The sequence below is a fragment of the Plasmodium yoelii genome (genome assembly GCF_900002385.2).
Source record: "Plasmodium yoelii strain 17X genome assembly, chromosome: 14".
Taxonomy (NCBI): Eukaryota; Apicomplexa; class Aconoidasida; order Haemosporida; family Plasmodiidae; genus Plasmodium; species Plasmodium yoelii.
The window spans coordinates 2,125,896-2,148,132 of record NC_036186.2 but is presented as its reverse complement, the minus strand read 5'-3'; the positions used below and the strand labels follow the sequence as shown (position 1 = coordinate 2,148,132).

The following is a 22,237-nucleotide window of genomic DNA, read 5'->3' as shown; positions in this document are numbered from 1 at the left end:
TAATACACATGTTTTGATAGAATAACGAACACAATTGTGTATTAAAATTAAAAGTATATATGTTTGTACTTGATTTATATTTAGGTAAAAATATAAGCACAAATAGAGATTTTAAATATGGAAATACTTAAGACTCGTTTTTATTAAATTTATGAATACCTTAAAAAAAATCAATAGGTGATTGAAAACATAAAAAAATAAAAGAAATGATAAAAAAAATAAAACATTATCGCATAAATAAAAAGTGGTTTTATAGTTACTACGAAAATTGTATAACAATTCGCACATATATATAAATATAAATATATACATGTGCGTGTGTGTGGATATGTGCTAATACCATAATTAGCTGAGTTCATAAAAAATACATATGATATTGTAAATCAAAATAGGAAGATATGTAAATATAAACTATATGACTGGTTTAGTAATTTTCTTCAATTTGTTATGTTCTATTATTTATTGATTTTTGATTTTTTGTTAATTTTCTATATTTTTTGGAATTTTAAAAATCACATGAGACAAATAATCCATCATGTGCCAAAGAGAAAGAAATATCTGGATATTTTTTTAACAATTTTTGAAGATATAGATTAGTTATATTATGTTCCACATCACAAGACATTCCAACAAAATAAACTTGTTTAGGTTTTATTAATAAAGCAAATTGTATACTTTCATACATAGAAAAATGAGAATAATGTTTTGACTTATAATATAATGCATCAATAACTAATATATCTATTGGAGAAAATTTTTTAATATATTCTATGACAGAATTAGAAACATAATTACAATCAGATATATATACTAATTTATGATTATTTCCAACTATATAACCAACACAAACATAATTTTTTCCATGTTGAAATGGAATAAATCGTATTTTTTTATCATTTTCGAATGTAGTATATGTAAAACCATGCTCATCTTTTTTATCGTATGAGTGTATATTTATGCATTTATTATTTTCACTTACATTTTTATTTTCACTATTTTCTTTATTTTCACTATTTTCACTATTTTCATTTACTAAGCTATTATATTTTATATCCTTTAAAATATAAAAATTGAGAGCTGCAACTTTTGAATAGAATCGATTTTCAGTTCGTTCTTTTGCAATATATTCGAACCCATTTCTTAGTCTATCATATGATACACCATTTAAATATACATCTATAGGTTTTTTACATCTGTAATAATAAATATCTTCATATGATACTCTTTCGTATTCTTGTAAATCTCTTAAATCATCAATTCCGTTCATAGCATCAGTGTGACTATGTGTTATTAACACTGCTTCAAGGTTTATTTCCTACGCAACAAAATTTAAGTTGGAAAATAAAGTGAGCACATGCTATGGTACAAATGTATGCATGTGTTTTTTTTTTTTTTTTTTTATTTTTATTTTTTTATTTTTTTTATTTTTTTTTTTACGCTGAAATTGATTTTGTCATTATTAAATAAAATGCTTTCTCGAAATGTTTTTCCAACATCAATTAAAACATAAGAATTATTCGACTTGAGTAAAACTGAAATATTATTTCGTTTATTTTTTGAATTTTCTGCTAAGGCATCATAACATGAATAACATTTTAAATCTGAGCAATTAGGATATTTTTTTTTTAAATATAAATTATTTAATTGATCTATATTTTCTAAATCTTTACAGACTAAATCATCAACAAATTTTTCTACTTTTTCAAAATCTTCTTTTTTTAATTCTGAATTTCCAAAATCATTTCTATTCTTTTCTGGCAATATTTTGTAATTTTTAAAAATGTGTGATAGTTTAGGGGTTGATGAGGATGAGCCAGTACCTGTAAAAAAATGAAGAAAAAATGAAGAAAAAATGAGAAAAAATGAGAAAAAATGAGGAAAAAATGAAGAAAAAATGAAGAAAAAATGAGAAAAAATGAGAAAAAATGAGGAAAAAATGAAGAAAAAATGAACCAAATGTGTTATTATTTAATTAAAAATCTGCACTTTTGTCTATTTTTCACTATCAATCATTTACCTAAAAAAATGATACCGTTTCCAGTTATCATATTTAACAAACAAAATTATTTTCAAATAGTATAACTGTATTCTTTTCAAATATATAATTGTATTTTTTTCAAATATATAATTGTATTCTTTTTTTAATATTTTCTATATTAGGAATATAAAATATAGCTGATTTTTAATCAAGTGCTACATTCAGCAATATGTTAAATAAATAATTATGCATATCTTTTTATGTTATAAAAAAAAAAAGAAAGAATAAGGAATATATGGTAAATTTATTTATTAACAAAATAAATATATATGATAAAATGATAGAACTTGAAAATGTTAATAAATACACAAATGGGAAAATTGTACAAAATTGTAAAAACTTAATAAAAGATGATATGCTAAAAAATTAATTGAGTTAAAATATTGATTTATCATTTTTATTCTTTAAATGTATTAATATATATTGCAAACAAAATTCATATGTCGCGTAAATTGCAAATCATATGCATGTGGAAATGCATGGAAATGAAAAAATGAAAGAAAAAAAGAAAAAGAAAAAAAGGGGGGAAAAAAAAGGAGGAAAAAAAAAGGGGGAAAAAAAAGGAGGAAAAAAAAGGGGAAAAAAGGAAAACAAATATATTTTTTCTTTCACTTTTTCACTTTTTTTTTTTTTTTCTTTCATTTTTTTTTCATTTTTTTTTCACTTCCATTTTTCGCTTAAGATATAAGAGTAATTTATTACACAAATTTTTATTAAACTATACGTATGTATGTATGTATGTTAAAAGAATTTTATAAAAACGAAAATACACGCCTTTCTATAAGGTATTATTATAAAAATCATAAAATTGAGAGAAAAAAAAAATATATGTGGTGGTTAAATTGTGTATAGTTCACATATGTATGTATCATATAACTAATTATTGCATGCAATATAATAGTACGTATGTATGTATATATATATATTTAATATTTGATTTAAAAGTTTGTAAAAAAACCACATTAAGAATATGGATAATGTTTTAAGTATGAACTATCTTAAATTAACAGAAGAATTAAAAAAAAACAATTTGGATAAAATAAAGTTAAGCTTAAAATGTAATAATTTATGTGTAGAAAATATTGATTATAATATAATAGAAAATTTCGGTAAATCTTTAAAAAATAATAAATCTTTTAAAGGAATAATAGACATATCTTATAATAATTTAAATGAAATAAATTTATTTAATCTTATTTGTAATATTAGTCAAAATAAACAAATTATAGGACTAAATATTAAAGGCAATGTAATAACAAAAATGATATTAAAAAAAATATTATTAATTATAGAAACAAATTATATAGAATATTTAAATATACAACATACAAAATTAAATAATCAAGAGATTAGAAATATTATATTTTCTTCTTTAAATAACAATGTTAAAATATTAAAACTACATTTTTTGACTCTAAACAATTTTTTATTTCTTATTAAATATATAAAAGAAAATAGTAGTTTGCAAAAAATACATTTTTATATTACCTATAAAACTGAGATTATTAATAATTTAAATATAAAAAATGAAAATGATATTCAACTATACCCACTTTATATACATGTAAACTTAATTTATAATCACTTTTTATTCAAATGTATATCATTTATTAGGGATAGAAATAGAACCCTTATGTGTGCCTAACTGTGTGTATGTGTTTCGTTTCGTCATTCACCCATTTTGTTCTTTCGCCAATTTTGGTCATCACCACTTTGCTTTTTCATCTTTCTCTTCCCACTCAGAATTTGCGAAAAGCATTTAAAGAATTTTTAGAGGCTATTGAAAATAAGGATAAAATAATAAATGTTAAATGTAAAACTGATATTTATGATAGCGAAATAAAAGAGACTATTAATTATATTACTCACGTTTGCAATAAGCATGTATGCATACAAAAGAGGAATAAAGAAAATTGTCAAAAAGGAATGGAAATAAACTCGTTAGAAAAAGTGAAACTTTTATTATCCGACATTAATGGGTACCAATTCAAATTTGTTACACTATTTTTTCCGTTTTATATTTCTCTTTTTTTATTTATCCGATTTATATTTCTCTTTTTTATTTTTTCCGATTTATATTTCTCTTTTTTTATTTATCCGATTTATATTTCTCTTTTATTTTATTCATTTTATATTCCTTTTTTTAAGGAAAGAAAGGCATATTAAAAAATTTGAAAAAGAATTACCAATTGTGTTTGATAAAGATGTTTTGGAATTTATCCAAAAAACCTTAACATAGTTTTTTTTTTTTTTTTTTTTTTTTTTTTTTTAATTCACATATGTACAAATAAATATATATTTTTGTCAAAATTGGAAAAGTGAAAAAAAGTCAAAAACATAAAGGCATACAATTGTGCACAAAAATAAAAAAGAAACATTGAATGTGTAGACAAATTGGTGTAACAAAAATGGGATGTTTTTTTCTTTTTTATTATTTTTTTATTTTTTTTTTTTTAGACCTTAACCTTTTTTACGTTACGCATATCATCATTTATTGGGCGTTTATTTTTAGCAAAATTGTGAGGAGTATTAATATTTTTGGAATTATTTATATCATCATTAATATGAACAAATTTAATTAGTTTTTCAATTTTTTTGTAAAAGTTATTTATATTAATAGAAATCTGTTGTGTATTTATTTTTTCATCTAACTTATTTTTAAATGTGATAATTTCATTCATATAATTATTAATAAATTGATTTTTAAATAATAATATATTAGGATCATTAATAAATATAATCTGACATATATTTTTTAATAATAATATGAGTGTTAAATTTCGCTTTTTATTAAAAAGATATGGATTGTTTTGATTTAGTACACAATTTAATTCTATAAAAATATTATGTACTATATTTTTTAATTCATCTAAATTGGATGAGGTTAAAATGGTTTTGTTATTTTCTTCTTTATTCACTATACAATTAACATAATTCTCAAAATTTTCACCGTCATTTTCAACTTCTTCCTTTTCACCGTCATTTTCAACTTCTTCCTTTTCACCGTCATTTTCAACTTCTTCCTTTTCACCGCCATTTTCAACTTCTTCCTTTTCACCGCCATTTTCAACTTCTTCCTTTTCACCGCCATTTTCAACTTCTTCCTTTTCACCGCCATTTTCTCCCTCTTTTTTTCCGACCTTTTGGAACACAGTTTCAAATAACATCTTTGACACATTTTGTTTTTCCTTCATATTCATTACATTTATTTTTTTCTCATCATTTATATAATTATAAATATAAAAATCTGACGTAAATTTTTGTAAAAGAATTGGAAATATTTTTTTCCCACTAAATTGTTTACTAAATATTTCATCACCATTTATATATTTTATAAATGAGCTTTTAAAAAAGTTTATTAAAAATTTTGAGTAACATTTTCTTGTTTTTTTTGTAAACATAATTATTTGTACAAATTCATATAAATAGTTAATTACAATATTTTTTTTTTTTTTTTTAAAAATTTTATTTTCAATATTATTATAAAAATCTAAGCATTTTAAACATAAATTTATAATATCAGAATTATTTTTACCATTTTTTATTAACATTATTAATATTTTTATTACATATTTTTCTATTAACCCTTCTTCATTATCACTAACTTCTATTTTTACTTTTCTATCTATTTTGGAGCAAACAATATAGTGTCTTATTTTTTTATCCAAATTTAGCATATCTTCTATATACATATTCCCCACCTTCCTCGCGTTGACTATGTATTCGTTTTCTGCCGCATCTTCCGACTCGCCCTCTGTTTCGGACTCTGCCTCGGCTTCTTCCTCTGCCTCTGCCTCTGCATCTGCTTCTTTTTCCTCATTTTCTACCCCATTTTCCTCCTCATCTTCCACCGCCTCTTCCTCTGCCTCTTCCTCTGCATCTGCTTCTTTTTCCTCATTTTCTACCTCATTTTCCTCCTCATCTTCCACCGCCTCTTTCTCCGCCTTGGCCAGCATGCCGACCCGCTTGCTCGCCACTTTAATTCGCTTCGATAGTAAGATAGTCGATTTGAGCAAAAAAAATAAAGATGAAATGGATTCTTTAAGATTTTGTCTTTTGGAATTCACTTTTAATAATGTTAGTAAAGCGTTTATGTTATAGAATACATCAGTATGTGCTTTCTTCTTTTCCACAGTGGGTTCATTATTCGTTTCGGCATTCCCACCATTACCACCATTACCAACATTACCAACAATTTTTGTGTGATCCTTAGTCGAACTTTCCGCTAATATGTCTAAAAGTGCCGAGTTAGAAACAATAATGTCATCTCCGCTTTCAACACCATCTCCCCTTTCAACATCATCTCCGTTTTCAACACCATCTCCGTTTTCAATGTCACTTTTAATTTCATCAATCTTTGTATCTTTTAATATTCCATCAATTTTTGTATCTTTTAGTTGCTTAAATATTTTTTTTGAAATATATAAAGTTTGCATTTTTTTTTTTTCGCTTTTTTTTTGTAAATGGTTATAATTAACAAATAAAGATAAATAATTCTTATCAATTTGTGTATTTAATTTTTTATTTATAAAGTAATAATATTTTGAAAATTTGGTTAAATTTGTCTGTATCTCCGACAAAGCTACCAAACAGTGTTCACCACTCTCTTCATTTTTTTCACTTTTTCCACTTTTTCCATTTGCAATTTTCTTCATCGCTTCATGTATATTGCATACTTCTGCGAATACATTATTATACACCTTTTTAAGTTTAAATATTTTTGATTTAGGATCATTTTCTATAGTCATATTATTAACAACATAAAATATAATAAAATCGAATGCAAACAGAATAGCTACACCAAGTTGATTTAAAATATCAATTTCTTTTTCTTTAATATTCTTAAATATGTTTTCAATAATATTTACATATAATTTTATACAATTTTTAATAAAATAAAAATGTTTTTTTTTTCCTCCCCATTCTTTTCTAAAGCTTAAATAAACAAATTTTGTATCACTATTTTTTTTATTTTTATGTTTTATTTTATCATAATAATTACATGTTGTTAAAATATGTTGTTTTTTTTCATTTATGCAAAGTACACATTTTTCACCTGACTTGGCAAGGTTAAAAATGGATAAAATTGAATTTGAAAAATTATAAATACTTTTAAATATAATTATAATTTCTTTTTTTAATTTATTATATATCATTTTTTTTGTTTCTTCATTTTTTTTTTCTTTCAAATTAGTTTTGTGTATAGAATTAAATAATCCTAACCCTTCTTTTGTTAATTGGTGCATAAGAATGTTAATAACATTTTTATTAAACATAAAACCTTTGCTATTGCTATTATTATCATTTAAATTTACAAAATCGATATTTTTTAATATAACAAATAAATTTTCTGCTTTTAAAGAAGCTATATTATTTATATCTTTACTGTTTATATTAAACTCATTTATTTTAAGTTTAGAAAACTTATCATTTTCTTTTTTTAAAAAATATACTAACCCAACATTGTTATTATTACCATCCTTTTTATCGCCACTTATTAATAATGCATAATTTAAAATATTTTTTAATATAATTTTTTGGTAAAAAAGAAAAATATTAATTTTGTTATATTTATTATTGGTATCATAAATAAGCATATTATATAAGGTCCTATAATTTATATGTTTATTTATTAAAAATTTATAAAATTCACTCAAAAAATAAAAATTTAATATATTTTTGTCAATATTAATATAAAGACATAATGTATGTTTAACATTATCTAATAATATATTATTATAAATAATTTTTGAATAATTTTCTTGATCAAAATTTCCTTTATTTTGTTTAACTTGATTATATAATTTATTTATAAAAAATTTTTTGTAAAATATGATATCATTTAATGTGTTAGGAAAATCATAAATTTGAATAATTCTTTTTGTTAAAATATAAAAATAAGAAAATACTGTTGTATAACAAAAATCTTTTTCTGGAATCTCTTGATATACAAATTTGTGCAATCCACATTTTTTTAATATTCCATTTTTTTTTTTATTATTTATGCTATCTCCCTTAAACATTTTAATATTGGACACAATTTTTCGTACTTGATTTTCTATATTTTGTTCATTGTTACAATTTTGAAACATTTTTTTAAATATATTTTGATATTGCATAAAAATATATTGATATTTTTTAAGTGCTATATTATCACTATTTTGAGGAAATACTTTTAAAATAGTATTATGATTTGTATATATTAAATTTATTATATATATAATAGCTATACAAAAATTATAAAGATTATTTTTTTTATTATTATTTATTACACTTATACAATAATATAAACTATTTTTATAATCTTTTAATATATTTCTATATATATCTATAATTATTGAACCTTCAATTTTATCATTTAATATATATTTGCATTTCATAGGATATAAATACATATATATTATTATTTTTATTTTATAAAAAAAATATCCATAAAATAATAAATTATAATATTTTTTTATTGTAAATTTTTTATTTATCTCATTATTTTTTATATTAACTATATCTGATATCTTCTTAAAAATATTTTTTAAAAAAAATACATCCAAATCATTTCGAACAAAAAAAAATAAATTAAATAATGTGTCTATATATATAGGAAATTTGGGATATTTTAAAAAACACATCAAAATATTATTATTATTACAAACTGTTAATATATATTTTTTATTTAATATTTTATTTTTTAAATTTATATAAAAATAATGTTCATCATAACATAAATTTTGTTTATCTTCCTTCTTAAGCCTTTCCAAATAAATTAATATATTACTGTTTATTAAAAAATTTAGAATAAAGTTGTTTGCATTTACCACATCTCCTTCATCTTTCACATCATCTTTTACATCATCTTTCGCTTCATCTTTCGCTTCATCTCTCACATCATCTCTCACATCATCATTTCCTACGTTTTTGTTCTTGCTTCGTTCTCCGCTTCGTTCTCCGCTTCGTTCTCCGCTTCGTTCCCCGTTTGGTCGAATATAATTTTGAATTTTCTTATTATCATTATCCAGTATAAAAATGGTTTTCTTCAAAAGTTTGTAACATTTTTTCACATTCAATATTCTCATATATTTATATAAATGAAATAAAAAATCTGAAAGCAATTCTATGTATTCATTTTGGTTTTTGAATAAAATTAATGTTTTAAATATTTTTTTTATATTATTAAAAATTATTTTTTTTTTTTTTTCATTATCTAAAGAATTTATACCTCCATTCAATATACCATCATTTTCAAAACCTTTGTTTAAAATATTTGATATATATTCAAATAGTTCTTTTATTTCATCTTTCTTTTTATTATCATTATGTTTTAATATATCTTTAACCGATTTTATTAGTTCTTTAGGAATCTTTTTTTCGAATCCACAGCACAAAATATTTTCCAACACTTTTTTAACTTTCATTCTTCGTTATTTTATTTATCACATTCCAAACGTGTATTCTTATCTCTCACTTTCAAAAAGGCAGCACGCGAATGCGTTTATATATGTTTGGCAATGCTTGGCAATGCTTGGCAATGCTTGGTAATGCTTGGTAATGCTTGGCAATGTTTGGCAATTTTTGGCAATACTTTTGATGTTTTTTATTTTTTATTTTTTATTATTTTTTATTTGTATATTTTAGCATTTCAATTATTCTGCAATTTAGTGAGTTGACTTGACTTGACTTGACTGCTTTATGGTTACATTACTATTTTATATTTTTATAAAAAAATAAAATAAAATAAAATAGAACAAAATAAAATGATTAAATAAAATGGTTAAATAAAATGATTAAATAAAATGGTTAAATAAAATGATTAAATAAAATGGTTAAATAAAATGATTAAATATGTGCAAATATTGTTTATTTTTTAGTTAAAAAAAAATGCAGAAATGAAAAAAATATTCAAATTGTAGTTGTAGAATCTTGGGTTTATTTAAGGCCCGCCCAATTCGTTGAAAAAGTAGCAAATCAAATAAAAATAAGATAAAAATAAAGATGAAAATAAAAATAAGATAAAGATAAAAATATGATAAAAATAAAAATATGATAAAAATAAAAATAAGATAAAGATAATATAAAATATAAAAACGAATGGAAAAATATAAACCCGGAATATGAACAAAATAAATAAAAATACGCCAAAATAACATAGTATGCACGTATAACGGCCTATATATAATATGCAAAAATGACGCCACAAAATGCTGGAAAAAAATATGCAATTTTTTTCATGTAAAATTGAACATTGCTATAAATAAAAAATTAATTATATTTCCATGGATAATAACTCTATTGTATTTTTTTAAACAATTAAAAAATGTAGAGAATAATACATGTATATAATATTGTAACAATTTATTATGTAGATATTAATATAAAAAAAAAAAAAAAAAAAAAAAAAAAAAAAAATGTTTATATATTGTTAAAATATGGAATAAATCATATATATATAATATATATATGCATATTTATTTATATAAACAAATGTACATGTGTAAGCGTATAGACATTGTTTCCAAATTGGTACAGTATAAATTAATTTTTTGATTATTAAAATGTACAATTATGCCAAATCTTTTTTTGAAAAGGAAACAAATAAATTTATTGGACATAAATTTAAAGAAAAGTTTATACAAACATAATGAAATAAATCTTGATAAAAATGATAAAAAAAAATATTTTGTTTTTTTGAGAAGAATTAAAAATCAAGAGAAGATTAGTCTAATTGGGAATTTAAAATATAATAAGAATATTCAAATATTTCGAAAAAATTTAAAAAAAAAAAAAACACATTTTGATTATTGTAATTTTTTAAAAGCAGATATAATAACATTACTAAAAATTGATGTTGAAAAATTAAAAAAAAAAAATAATAAATCATATTTTTTTATAACAAATCGAAAAAGCGCATTTAAAAAAATTATACACAATTATATACACAATCATATACCAAATTCTAGTGACATTTTGTTTAACTTAATAAAAAATAAATACATTCCAAATTCAAGTTTATATGATTTATTAGTTATATTAAAACTAGGTTTTTATTTTAAAAATGTTGAAAAATTTAAGATACCTGCATTGGAAGCATTCGTAAATAAGCTCGAAGATATCGAAGAAAAAAATAGCCGACAAAATGGCTCAACGTTAAAAAAAAAAAACAAATTAATATTAACATATCAACATATAAAAGATTATAAATTTTTTACTAAACATAATGATGCTGACAATACTCCTTACATTTTCGATTTAACACATTTTATAAACAATATTATTGATAATAACATATCACTGGATTCGATTTCAGCTAAGGGAAAATCGAACCATCCTGAGGCGACCAATTCTGAGGAGACCATTTTTAAGGGAACCAGTTTTAAGGGAAGCAATTCCTTAGCAAATCCGCAAAACATTCAAAATGAGCAACACAGTGAATTATGCAAATTTGAAGGAAAGCGTCGAAACGAAAAAGGTGAAAATAAAAGTGGAGAAAATAGTAAAAAAATAAAGGCTACACAAATAAAGGCTACACAAATAAAGGCTGCAAAAATACAGGCTGCAAAAATAAAGGCTGCACAAATAACGGCTGCAAAAAAAAATGACTGCATAAATAAAAAAGATGAAATATACATTGACGAAATAAAATACTTTTTTTACAACAAAAAGGTAAACACTTTGGGTGTGTATAAAGAAATATATGAAAAATCGGATTATTATAAAAATTTGAAGTTTTATGAGCGTCTTGCCAAGGTGAAATGTGGAAAAGGTGGAGAAAATGGAGAAGGTGGAAAAAATGGGGAAGGTGGAAAAAATGGAGAAGGTGGAAAAAATGGGGAAGGCGAAAAAAATGGGCAGGGTGTGGTGGAACTGAGGAATGAGTACTTTAAGTGCAAGGATATAAGAAATAATTACAAAAGAGAGAAAAAAAATTTTGAAAATAACGAATTAATAAATATTTCCAATAGATATTTAATAAAAGAAAATATTTTAAACAAAATTTTATTAATATGTATAAATAATTATGATGAAAAAATTTATAAATATATGAAATATTTATATTTTTGTAATTTTTATTTTTATAATCCATTATTAATTTTTCAGTATTTTCATTTTATTCCAATAAATGAAAATAAATATTATGAAAAATATTTAAAAATATTTCTAAAATTTTTAAATAATATAATTATTAATTTTCATTTTTATTTAATTCCATTTTTTACAAATTTAAATTATTCAAATTTTTTTTTTGAATTTTATAAAAAACAATTAAAAATATCTTGGGAAAAAACAAATGTAAAAATATACAAAATAGTAACCACCGATTTGTCTGTAGACTCGATTTTTTCGACCACCCGAAATGGTGCAAAAGAAAAAGAAGCAGAGCAGGGCGAAGCAGAGCAGGGCGAACATTGCAAACATTATGAACAGAATTGCGAACCAAATTACGAACAGAATTGCGAACAAAATTACGAACAAAACTTGGCATACGCTTTGGCGGTTTTCTACAAACTGTACAAAGACGATGTTGTTTTGCAAAAATCGAAACAAATTTACAAAAATTCTTTTTATTTTTATAAGAGTGATATTGATAAAAAAAAAGACATCGAATTTATAGGATGCGAAAATAACATGGATATTTTTAATAATTTTTTAAATTACAAAACAATATTTAATAAGTACCAAAATGAGTTGTCTCGCATTTTTTTAAAAAATAATTTGTTTCAATATTTTAGGGAAAAAAAGGAAAAAAAGGAAAAAAAAGAAAAGGACGAAAAAAAAGAAAAGGAGGAAAAGGACGAAAAGGACGAAAAAAAATACGTAGACGAACTGCCAAACCTTAAACCTCGAATAAATAAGAATAGACAAAATTTAAGTGAAGAAAAAGATGAGAATATTTTAAAAAAAAAAATAAATTTTTATTTAACTACTATTCAAAAAGTGAAAAATGAAAAATTAGGTCAACATTATTTAAAACATCCTTATCAAATAAATTTAATTTTAGATGATTATAAATTAAAATATAATAATATATCTTTAAAAAAAAAAGATTTTTTAACAATTTTTTTATATATGAATAAAAACCATTTTGGAGAATGTAGTAATTATTTATCTAAATTTATTTATTTTTTTTTAAATAAATATTCTGAAAAGGATATAATAAATATTTTTGTTAGCTACATGAAAAATAATAGCAGTAATAGTAGCAGTAATAGTAGCAGTAGTAGTAGCAGTAGTAGTAGCAGTAGTAGTAGCAGTAGTAGTAATGGAACAAATCAGGATCCATTTCAATATGACTTATTACTAATTAACAAAATTTTAAATATATTTATTTATAAAAAAAAAAATATATCTTTAAGTAATAATATAATAGTTTCAAATATATTAGCAAAATATCAATTATATAATAATAATTTTTTTTTATTGGATAAGACTAATTTTGTAAACGATATTAAAGATACTAATATACATTCATTAGTTGGTTTTATATATTCAATTGGAAAATTAAAAATAAAAAAAATGCACACCCATTTTTATAAGTTAATTATAAAAGAAATTGTTAAAAAAATGGATAAAATAAATGAATATGGATTATCTTGTTTATTATATGGATTAAATAATTTAATAGATAAAAAAAAAAAAGAAAAAGAAATAATTTTACCTATATTAAATAAGGGAAAATTTTTTAATTCAAAAAAAAATATTTTATTTCAAGACGAAAATAACGTTAATTATAATTTGAATGATTTAGTATCTTTAGAAGAAATATCAAAAGTTGAAAATGAATTAATAAAAGTTATAATAAATAAATTAATTTTTTTTAAAAATATAAATATAAATTCTTTTTGTATATCAATATCATGTTTATCAAAAATTAACATATTTCCAATTGAACTATATAATGAATTAAGAGATATTACTTTTAAATATATACACACTGTTAATGTTACTTCTTTACAACATTTATTACATGCTTTATCGAAATATTATATAAAAACAAAAAAGCAGATAAACAATTCTGATGACTTAATCTACGATATATATAACTATTTATTTATTTATAAATATAAAGAAATATCTTTTAAATGTGCATGTAAATTTTTGCACATTTTAAGTTTGTTAAATTTGAGGAATGAAGATTATATATTGTTGCTTCTTTTTGTGATATCTAATAATCAAAGGCTGTTAGAGAATGGGCATGACAATAAAAAAAGTTATTTACATTTTGAAGATTCTACAAAAAAATATCCTAATTCTATTTTTAAAAAATTAGAAAAAATAAAAGAAGATACCTATTTTAAAAGTTCCTATAATTCATACATGTTTTTTGATATAAAAGATTATAAATTTGATATAATTAACATTATTAATAGTTTTAAAAATATAGATAATAGTTATATAATAAATATAATAGAAAGTCTATATGCCTTATCTTATTATTCATATTTTTCTATTCATATATTTATAATTATTAAAAATATTTTAATTAAGCAAATACATGATATGAAAGTATCAAATATTATAACCTTATTTTTTTCGTATCTTGATTTACATTTTTTCGATTATTCTTTATATAATATAGAATCTAATTTTTATGCAAATGATGAAAATAGTTCAAAAAACGATTCAAATTCAAAAGAAGTTGACTCATCTGCATCGTTTAAAGATGCACTGCCATTTGAGGGAACTATGAATGTCAAAATGGAAAAAGAGACCACACCTAATTTGAATTTACACAAAGATAGCGCAACCAACTTGAATTTGCACCCCCCAAAAAATGACTGTTTTTTTCTACGAAATAAACTAAATAGTGTGTACATAAATATGAGAAATAATTTCAAAACATTAACTGATGAAGAAAAAAAAAAACATGTCGAAGAATTAAAAGCTATTATGAGCCAATTAAAACAAAATAAAAAATATTTTGTTGAAAATATTTATCAGAATAATGATATAATTAGTCCAGAATATATTATATCCATGTTATATGATTATACCAATTCGAATAATGAATTTTATAATAAAACAAGTTTTATATCGGATTCTAAATTAAGCAATAATCAACAAAATGTTTCAAATAGTGTAATAAATGATAAGAAAAAAAAAGAGGTATCTAAAAAAAATATTGAAATTAATAAAAAATATGAACAGAATACTACTGATTATAACTTTGGATATGGAAATAATACAGAAGAGAATAAAAATAATTTTCTAAAAAAAAAATATACAAATTTAAATGAAAACCCTATTTTATCGTGTACAAAAAAGACATACAATTTTGAGGAAATAAAAAATATTGTTGATAATTTTGGTTCAGAAAAACCTCAAAAAATAAACTTAAAAAATAAAAGCTTAAGTGAAAAATTAGAAAAAAAACAATATTATGAAAATTTATTATTTTTAAAATATAGAGAATATTATAAAGAAGATTTAGTCAATTTATGTTTAGAAACTTTATTAAAAAATACAAATTATATTTTAAATAATTATAAACAATATAAAAATTGTAGTATATTTTTTTTATCACTTTTTTATAATATATTCTTCCCATACACAAATAATGATATATTTATATTTTTTAAATCAATACAAAAAAATTATAATATTTATAATAAAACAAAAAATTATAATAATACTCATAATTTTGACAATATATTAAAAAATATAGAATTATCTGATTTGAATGATGATACTATAAAAAATGTTATTGGATCTAAAAATTTATCACATGCTTTTATTAACACCTCAAAAAATACCCCACACCTCATTATACCATATTTAAATATTTTGCAACATGATAATAATTTTTTAAATAAAGCCATTTTAAATAAAAAAACAGAAATTGAAAATACACAAAATTATCAAGTAAACAATAACCAGGATACTAGTACTGAAAAGGAACCCAATCAAACTAACCACAATAGTGATATTATAAATGAATATGAATATTTTATAAATACATATAATTCAGATTATACTATGAAAAAAATAAATATTGAAAGCATCGTTCCTCTCAATCTTCTTTACAAATTTTTTCAGTTATTTAATTTTAACATAAACAACATTCAATTGATTCATCTCTTAAACGAAACAAATAAGGAAAATGATTTTATTGAAAAATCTGAAGAAAATGACAACAGTGAAGATTTAAAGTTAAAAAAAAAAAATGATATTTTACCTTACCAATTCAGAAATATACATTGCCCATTAATTCAAATAAAAAATAAAACCTTAATTGTTCATAAAAATTCGAAAAAAGTTTTTTCGAAAAATTTAAATATTATAGATCATTATTTTAAACCTTATCAAGGTTTGGTTATACAACATTTGGATAGTCACATGAATACCCTAATTAATATTTATGTTGATATTTATGTAGTTGCATATAAAGTAGATATTTTAATTGAAAGAAAAAGTAGCCACCATTACACATGATAAAATGTATATGTGTGTGTGTGTGTTTGTTGTTTGGCTAGCTGTAATTAACTAAATTTTTGTTCATGCTATTTTAGTGACTATATATGTTTTTAAGATTTATAAAGTTTATAAATTAAATTTGTAATTTTTCCAATTTGGAAGATTGTTTATTTTTAGAACTTTTAATATATGTTAACACATGCTGATTTATCAGCGTCTTATATAGTTTCATATTTTACTCCTCAATAAGTTTGTCCTTAAATTCGATTTTTAAGAACAACTTTTTTAAAATGACAAAATAAAAAAAGAAAAGTCTATCAGCTCATTATGAGCCCAGTCTTTTAATCAATTACTACGACAGATTCTTCATTATTTTCAATGTTGTCAATTATTATTTCTTCAACTTTTTTATCGTCATTTGTTTCCATTTTTTCCACAATAATAATATCATCCTCTGGAATGAATTTCATTTTTTTTGCACTGAAAAATGGATAAATAAAAAAAAAAAAATTTAACATAAGTACCATAAGAAAAAATGAGTACAAAACTTAAAAAATATATATATATATATATATATATATATATTTCTCAAAATCATAGTGTATATTTTTTATGTATACCTTTTCGTGGGCCTTTCTTCGATTGTTGCCACCTCTGTTTTTCTTTTTTTGGTTAATTTGTTATTTATTAAATATAAATTTTCCAGTGATTTATCCTCTTTTAAATGAATTTCTATTTGATTTTTAGTATCTTGAGAATCTGTTAATGTTAAAATATCATCATGTTTAATACCCCATTCGTGTAATGAATTTGATAAGCTTTTCATATAATCATCATCATTTTCTAAAAATGTATCATAGTCAAATATATTTCTATCTTGATTATCTAAAAATGGATATAGGAACGATAATTCGTTCATACATATTTCTTTTACAAAACTATTTAATGTTATATCATTAAAATTTTTGATATAAATATTTATCACTGGTTGTTGACATACATAACAATTTGGATTAGGTGTTTCTAAATTTTCTGCATTAACGATATTTCCTCGTGAAAATATTTTATTTCCATTAACAACATTTTTAATCCATATATGTTTAGCTTTACTGTCCCTTAAATTTATTTCTTTTTTGTTATCTCCATTTTGTTCGGTTTCCTTTTCTTTTAAAAGTTCAAAATGTTCAATAACATGAACAAGTTGAGCAGCTTGAAAAGCAGCAACAATTGCATTTGTTGATGAAATAGCAGGAATTATATTTCCTGCTATTGATTGTATATCAAATTTACTTTTTTGTTTAATTGAAAAGTTAATCATTCTTAAATTAGATAAACAAGTTATAAAATTAATACAATCATCATCATCTTTATCAAATATTAAATATTCTTCTGTTGTTTTTTTAATATTTAAATATTTATATAATTTATTAAAAGTACTTACATACATTTCTATACACTTTTCTTTATCCCATATATTTTGAGAAGATAATTGTATAGAATTATTTTCAGCTATTTTACCAGCTATTTTACCAGCTATTTTATCAGCTATTTTATTATCAGTTGTTTTCAAATTGTTTGGCATTTCCTGGTTTAACTTTTCAATATTATGGGGCTCCTGCTTGGAATTTTCTTCAAACAATATTGGTTTGGGCATAATTGTATAATCTTTTTTTAAAGAAATTAACTCATTTATTGTATCATGAAATAAATAATTAAAAATAAATCGGATAATCTCTTCTTTATCCATATTTCTTTTCTTTGATTCTTCTTCAATATGTTTTTTTATATCAATTAATGTTTCATTGTCATTTTTACAAAAAAATGTTTCAAAAATAAGTTTTCCCCATGCAACACAATGTTCAGGTAAAGATGGTGTTTGCCTTATAGTACATATTGCATAGGTTTTATTTTTTGGTTTTTCTTCACAATTATAACATTTTGTTTCATTTGAAAATATTGGGTAAACTTGTCCATTATATCCTGTACTCCCTGCTTCTATTAAAACTTTTTTTTCCGTTATACATAATTTATTAACATATTTTCGAGCTTTAATATTATCTAACGCATTTATTACATAATCATATTTTGAAATATCACTACCCTTCATAGTACACACATCAAATGTATATGCATTAATATTTAAGTCTTTTCTATGTTTTAATGCTCTTTCTCTTGCCACTATTGATTTATGTTTTTTTACATCTTTTTTTTTAAATAAAAATTGTCTATTCAAATTTGTTATATCAATTGTATCAATATCTATTATATCTATATTTTTACATCCTATAGTAATTATGCTTTTTAAAAATTCACTTCCTATTCCTCCAGCTCCTACCAGTAATATATGCATGCTTTCTAGTCTCTCACATATTTTGGTATCAAAAATTTTTCTTATAGTTTTATGCATTTTGTCAAAAAAAAAAATGATTATTTATAATATAGCTAAAAAAGTTATAAAAAAAAAGCAACAAAAAGAGATAAATATAATGTATGCTATAAATTTACAAAATATTTTTAGCAGTAATCCTTAAATTTTCACCCCATCTTCAAAGATAAGCTTTCCTTCATAATTTCTCTCGTAAATTATTTTTTAATATATATTTATTTTATATAATTTTTATTAATATTTTATTATTTTTTGTGTATTTTAGAAAGAGGCACTCTACGAAATTTTTTTTTTTCTTCTCTTAAAAAAACATGTACATTTATATATGTATTATTTGCGTATGTATTAATAAAAATGTCATGTAATTTTAATAGATAAATCACCATATTTAAAAATGTAACAATGAGAAAATGAATATATTTACTACAAAATAATTATATAATATAAATAATTATATTGTGCATTTCTATTTTCCTAAAGAATTATCGCCTTTTCTTATTTTCAATTATTCAGTACTTATTTTATTTCATTTTTCTATACCCTTATATAATACTAAGGGATAGACAAAATTCTTTTATATTCCATATAATGCTCTCTTTTCATTAATATTACAAGATGGGGAAATGCATATTTTAATAATTTAAGTATTCATTTTAAATATGGTGTTTTTTTTTTTTAATAAAAAAAGAAACCCATAAAAATGCAAGCATAATGAAAACATAATGAAAACATAATATTTGTTTTTATAAAAATAATATGAAATTATTCAAGTATGAAATGGCTTAAACATTTTTTTAATAAATCACAAGTATATATAATATTTTACAAGTTTACCAATTTATACCAACTATATTTCTATCTATAGGACTTAAAATAATTCTCTGTAACGATATTATAATGTCATATATAAATTTAGTCGGATTGTGGGTATTCATGTTAAATTCGATTAAGTTTCCTTTTCTATTTCCCACAAAAAAAATATACGTATATGTGTATACATTGTCATTGATTGGTTAAAATAGTTACAAAAGTAATTTATCTTATTAAGCATACACCTTTAAGAGTTTTATGTCCACAATAAAAATAATTAACACAATGCGTAAAAAATACCATATGAAAAATACCATATGAAAAATACCATATGAAAAATACCATATAAAAAATACCATATAAAAAATACCATATAAAAAATAGGTTGGCATACTAAATTTATGATGTAATATATTCAATTCATAATTGTAAATTAATTATATTAAGAATGTTTTTATTATTATTTTCTTTTCCCATATTATAGAATACATTGTTTTAACGCGCTCTTATTTTAACTGATAGTACTTCCATGTGTGTGTTTTTGAAATACTCAAAATTACAACTACATAAATAGTCATAAATTCTTAACATGGAATATTTTTTTTTTAAAATAGCTATTTAAAAATAGTTTTTTTGTAAAAAGTTGTATTTTAAAACATGTTTTACCTGTACATGTTTGAATATTTTTATAAAAATTGAAAAAAAAATAGCTGTATACAGAAATATTTATAGCTACCTATAATTGTATTAGTACCTACTTTTTTTTTTTTTTTTTTTGTTCATGTGTGTGCACAATTTTTTTTACACCCCATTTAAGTATTAAAAGTATGGTATTTTATGTATATACATGTGTATTCCACATATTTATATTACCAATTTTAAACTATATATTATTATTTTTCTTAAAGTATTTTTTATACTATGGATATTTTTTTAATTTAATTAATTATAAAAAATGTTTTAAAATGTATTTTGAAAAATTGGTATTTTCCATCTTTTCGATTTGATTTTTTTATTTCCATTAAAATAAAAGTTTTTATGTTAGTGAACATATAAATATTGCATACATGCACACGTATATAATTATTTATATACGTAATAGAAAATCCCTAAAACATTGTTCAGACTATTTATTTTCTGTTTTTTTTCCAAAAAATTTGTACACACAATTCAATTCAGAATGTCTTCAAATAAATTGCCAATATGCTTAATTTGTGATCAAAAGGGGTTTAGATGGATTCCGTTGATAATAAAACAATGGGAAATAAAGTATATGTTTTGTCAAGATGAAGAGATGAAAAAAACAATTATAGACACATTTGGTTTATATAATACAAAAATAAATAATGTAAATAATGTTATAAAATATATAGACGAATTAAAAGATGAAAATATTTCTTTATTATTTTTAGCATTAGGAACTAATAAATTTCATGAATTAGTTTTAGAATATGTTATAAGTAAAAAAAAATTTTATTATATATTCAGTTCTGATGTACCATCATTAAGTGTTCAGACTTTAGAGAAATTTAAAAATTTATTAAATAATTTTAATTCCGATAAAGATATAATATATGATGTTAAAAAAGAGTTTAAAAATATTAATAAACAATTTTATTGGAATATATTTAACCCTTTAATGAATGAACGTGTTTTTTATAATCTTAAAAATACATTGAATGAATTAGGACATATTCATGCAGTACAAATCGAATCAACATTTATTCCATTTTTAGTTGAAAGTGAAGATATAGGAAACCCATTATTTTATAGATCTATTTTAATTATATCTTTAATAGAATTTTTATTTGAAAATCCAAAAAATGTTCTTGCAAAATCATATTATATTAAAACGAAAGAAGTTGCAATTAACTGTTTATCTGGTAGTGTAGCATTTGATTCCTTAAATTGTTATTTTAATCTTTCAGTTAATAATTTAAGTAAAATATTTTCCTTAAAAGTATATGGCGAAAATGGTTTTATTGATGTATCATATACCAAAGAACATGATTGTAAGGAGAATAGAAAAAGAAACATATGCAGTCCAGACATTTTTGTGTATTCATTTTTATACATTTACCATTTTCACATTTCATCATTTTATTTTTTTTAGGTTTTCAAATGCAACGTTGCTTAAATCACTATGAATATCCAAACATATTTTCCGAAGATTCCCATAGAAATGCATTATCAGTAAGTACATAATGAAAAATAGATTGGTAGTACAATAATAAAATAAAATATCCACCAATAATGTGTGCATAAATATTTAATACATATATATATTAAATTTTTTAATGCACATTTTAATTATTAGGAGTTACAGTATTTCTTAGATGAACAGTTATATACGAATAAGTATATTAATTCATATATTAGTGCAACACATACTGCTATATGCTTTTGGAAAAGTAACGGAGATAATATAACATTAAAACATAAAACAGCTACTAATGATAATGAAACTGGTATTGAGTGTAAAATCGAATCAGGAGAAAAATGTGTCCTTGCATAACATATCAGAATATTTATTAAAATGCGAAAGAAAAATAATTTTATAAATTTTATTTAGTATATGTGTGTGCCCATTTTAGTAAATA

The 22,237-nt window shown here is 21.5% G+C and overlaps 6 protein-coding genes across 6 annotated transcripts; 3 read left to right on the top strand and 3 right to left on the bottom strand.

Moving 5' to 3' along the window:
- Positions 1-505: 505 nt before the first annotated feature.
- Positions 506-2,048, bottom strand: PY17X_1454500 (hydrolase, putative; the record flags this gene model as incomplete). The annotated part of the gene is made up of 3 exons (XM_022957673.1): positions 506-1,315; positions 1,438-1,820; positions 2,018-2,048. 3 exons carry the CDS (start codon positions 2,046-2,048, stop codon positions 506-508), a joined length of 1,224 nt encoding a protein of 407 aa, XP_022813024.1.
- A 960-nt stretch (positions 2,049-3,008) lies between these two features.
- PY17X_1454400 (conserved Plasmodium protein, unknown function) lies at positions 3,009-4,277 on the top strand (the record flags this gene model as incomplete). Its single annotated transcript, XM_022957672.1, has 3 exons — positions 3,009-3,602; positions 3,782-4,017; positions 4,187-4,277. 3 exons carry the CDS (start codon positions 3,009-3,011, stop codon positions 4,275-4,277), a joined length of 921 nt encoding a protein of 306 aa, XP_022813023.1.
- Positions 4,278-4,491: 214 nt separating this feature from the next.
- Positions 4,492-9,447, bottom strand: PY17X_1454300 (conserved Plasmodium protein, unknown function; the record flags this gene model as incomplete). Its single annotated transcript, XM_719607.2, has 1 exon — positions 4,492-9,447. The coding sequence occupies one exon, from the start codon at positions 9,445-9,447 to the stop codon at positions 4,492-4,494; it is 4,956 nt and encodes a 1,651-aa protein (XP_724700.2).
- A 1,147-nt stretch (positions 9,448-10,594) lies between these two features.
- On the top strand, positions 10,595-16,459 carry PY17X_1454200 (conserved Plasmodium protein, unknown function; the record flags this gene model as incomplete). The annotated part of the gene is made up of 1 exon (XM_723242.2): positions 10,595-16,459. The coding sequence occupies one exon, from the start codon at positions 10,595-10,597 to the stop codon at positions 16,457-16,459; it is 5,865 nt and encodes a 1,954-aa protein (XP_728335.2).
- A 323-nt stretch (positions 16,460-16,782) lies between these two features.
- PY17X_1454100 (ubiquitin-activating enzyme UBA2) lies at positions 16,783-18,848 on the bottom strand (the record flags this gene model as incomplete). The annotated part of the gene is made up of 2 exons (XM_720916.1): positions 16,783-16,921; positions 17,062-18,848. 2 exons carry the CDS (start codon positions 18,846-18,848, stop codon positions 16,783-16,785), a joined length of 1,926 nt encoding a protein of 641 aa, XP_726009.1.
- Positions 18,849-20,817: 1,969 nt separating this feature from the next.
- Positions 20,818-22,152, top strand: PY17X_1454000 (conserved Plasmodium protein, unknown function; the record flags this gene model as incomplete). The annotated part of the gene is made up of 3 exons (XM_720917.2): positions 20,818-21,649; positions 21,751-21,830; positions 21,955-22,152. The coding sequence occupies 3 exons, from the start codon at positions 20,818-20,820 to the stop codon at positions 22,150-22,152; spliced, it is 1,110 nt and encodes a 369-aa protein (XP_726010.2).
- Positions 22,153-22,237: the final 85 nt, after the last annotated feature.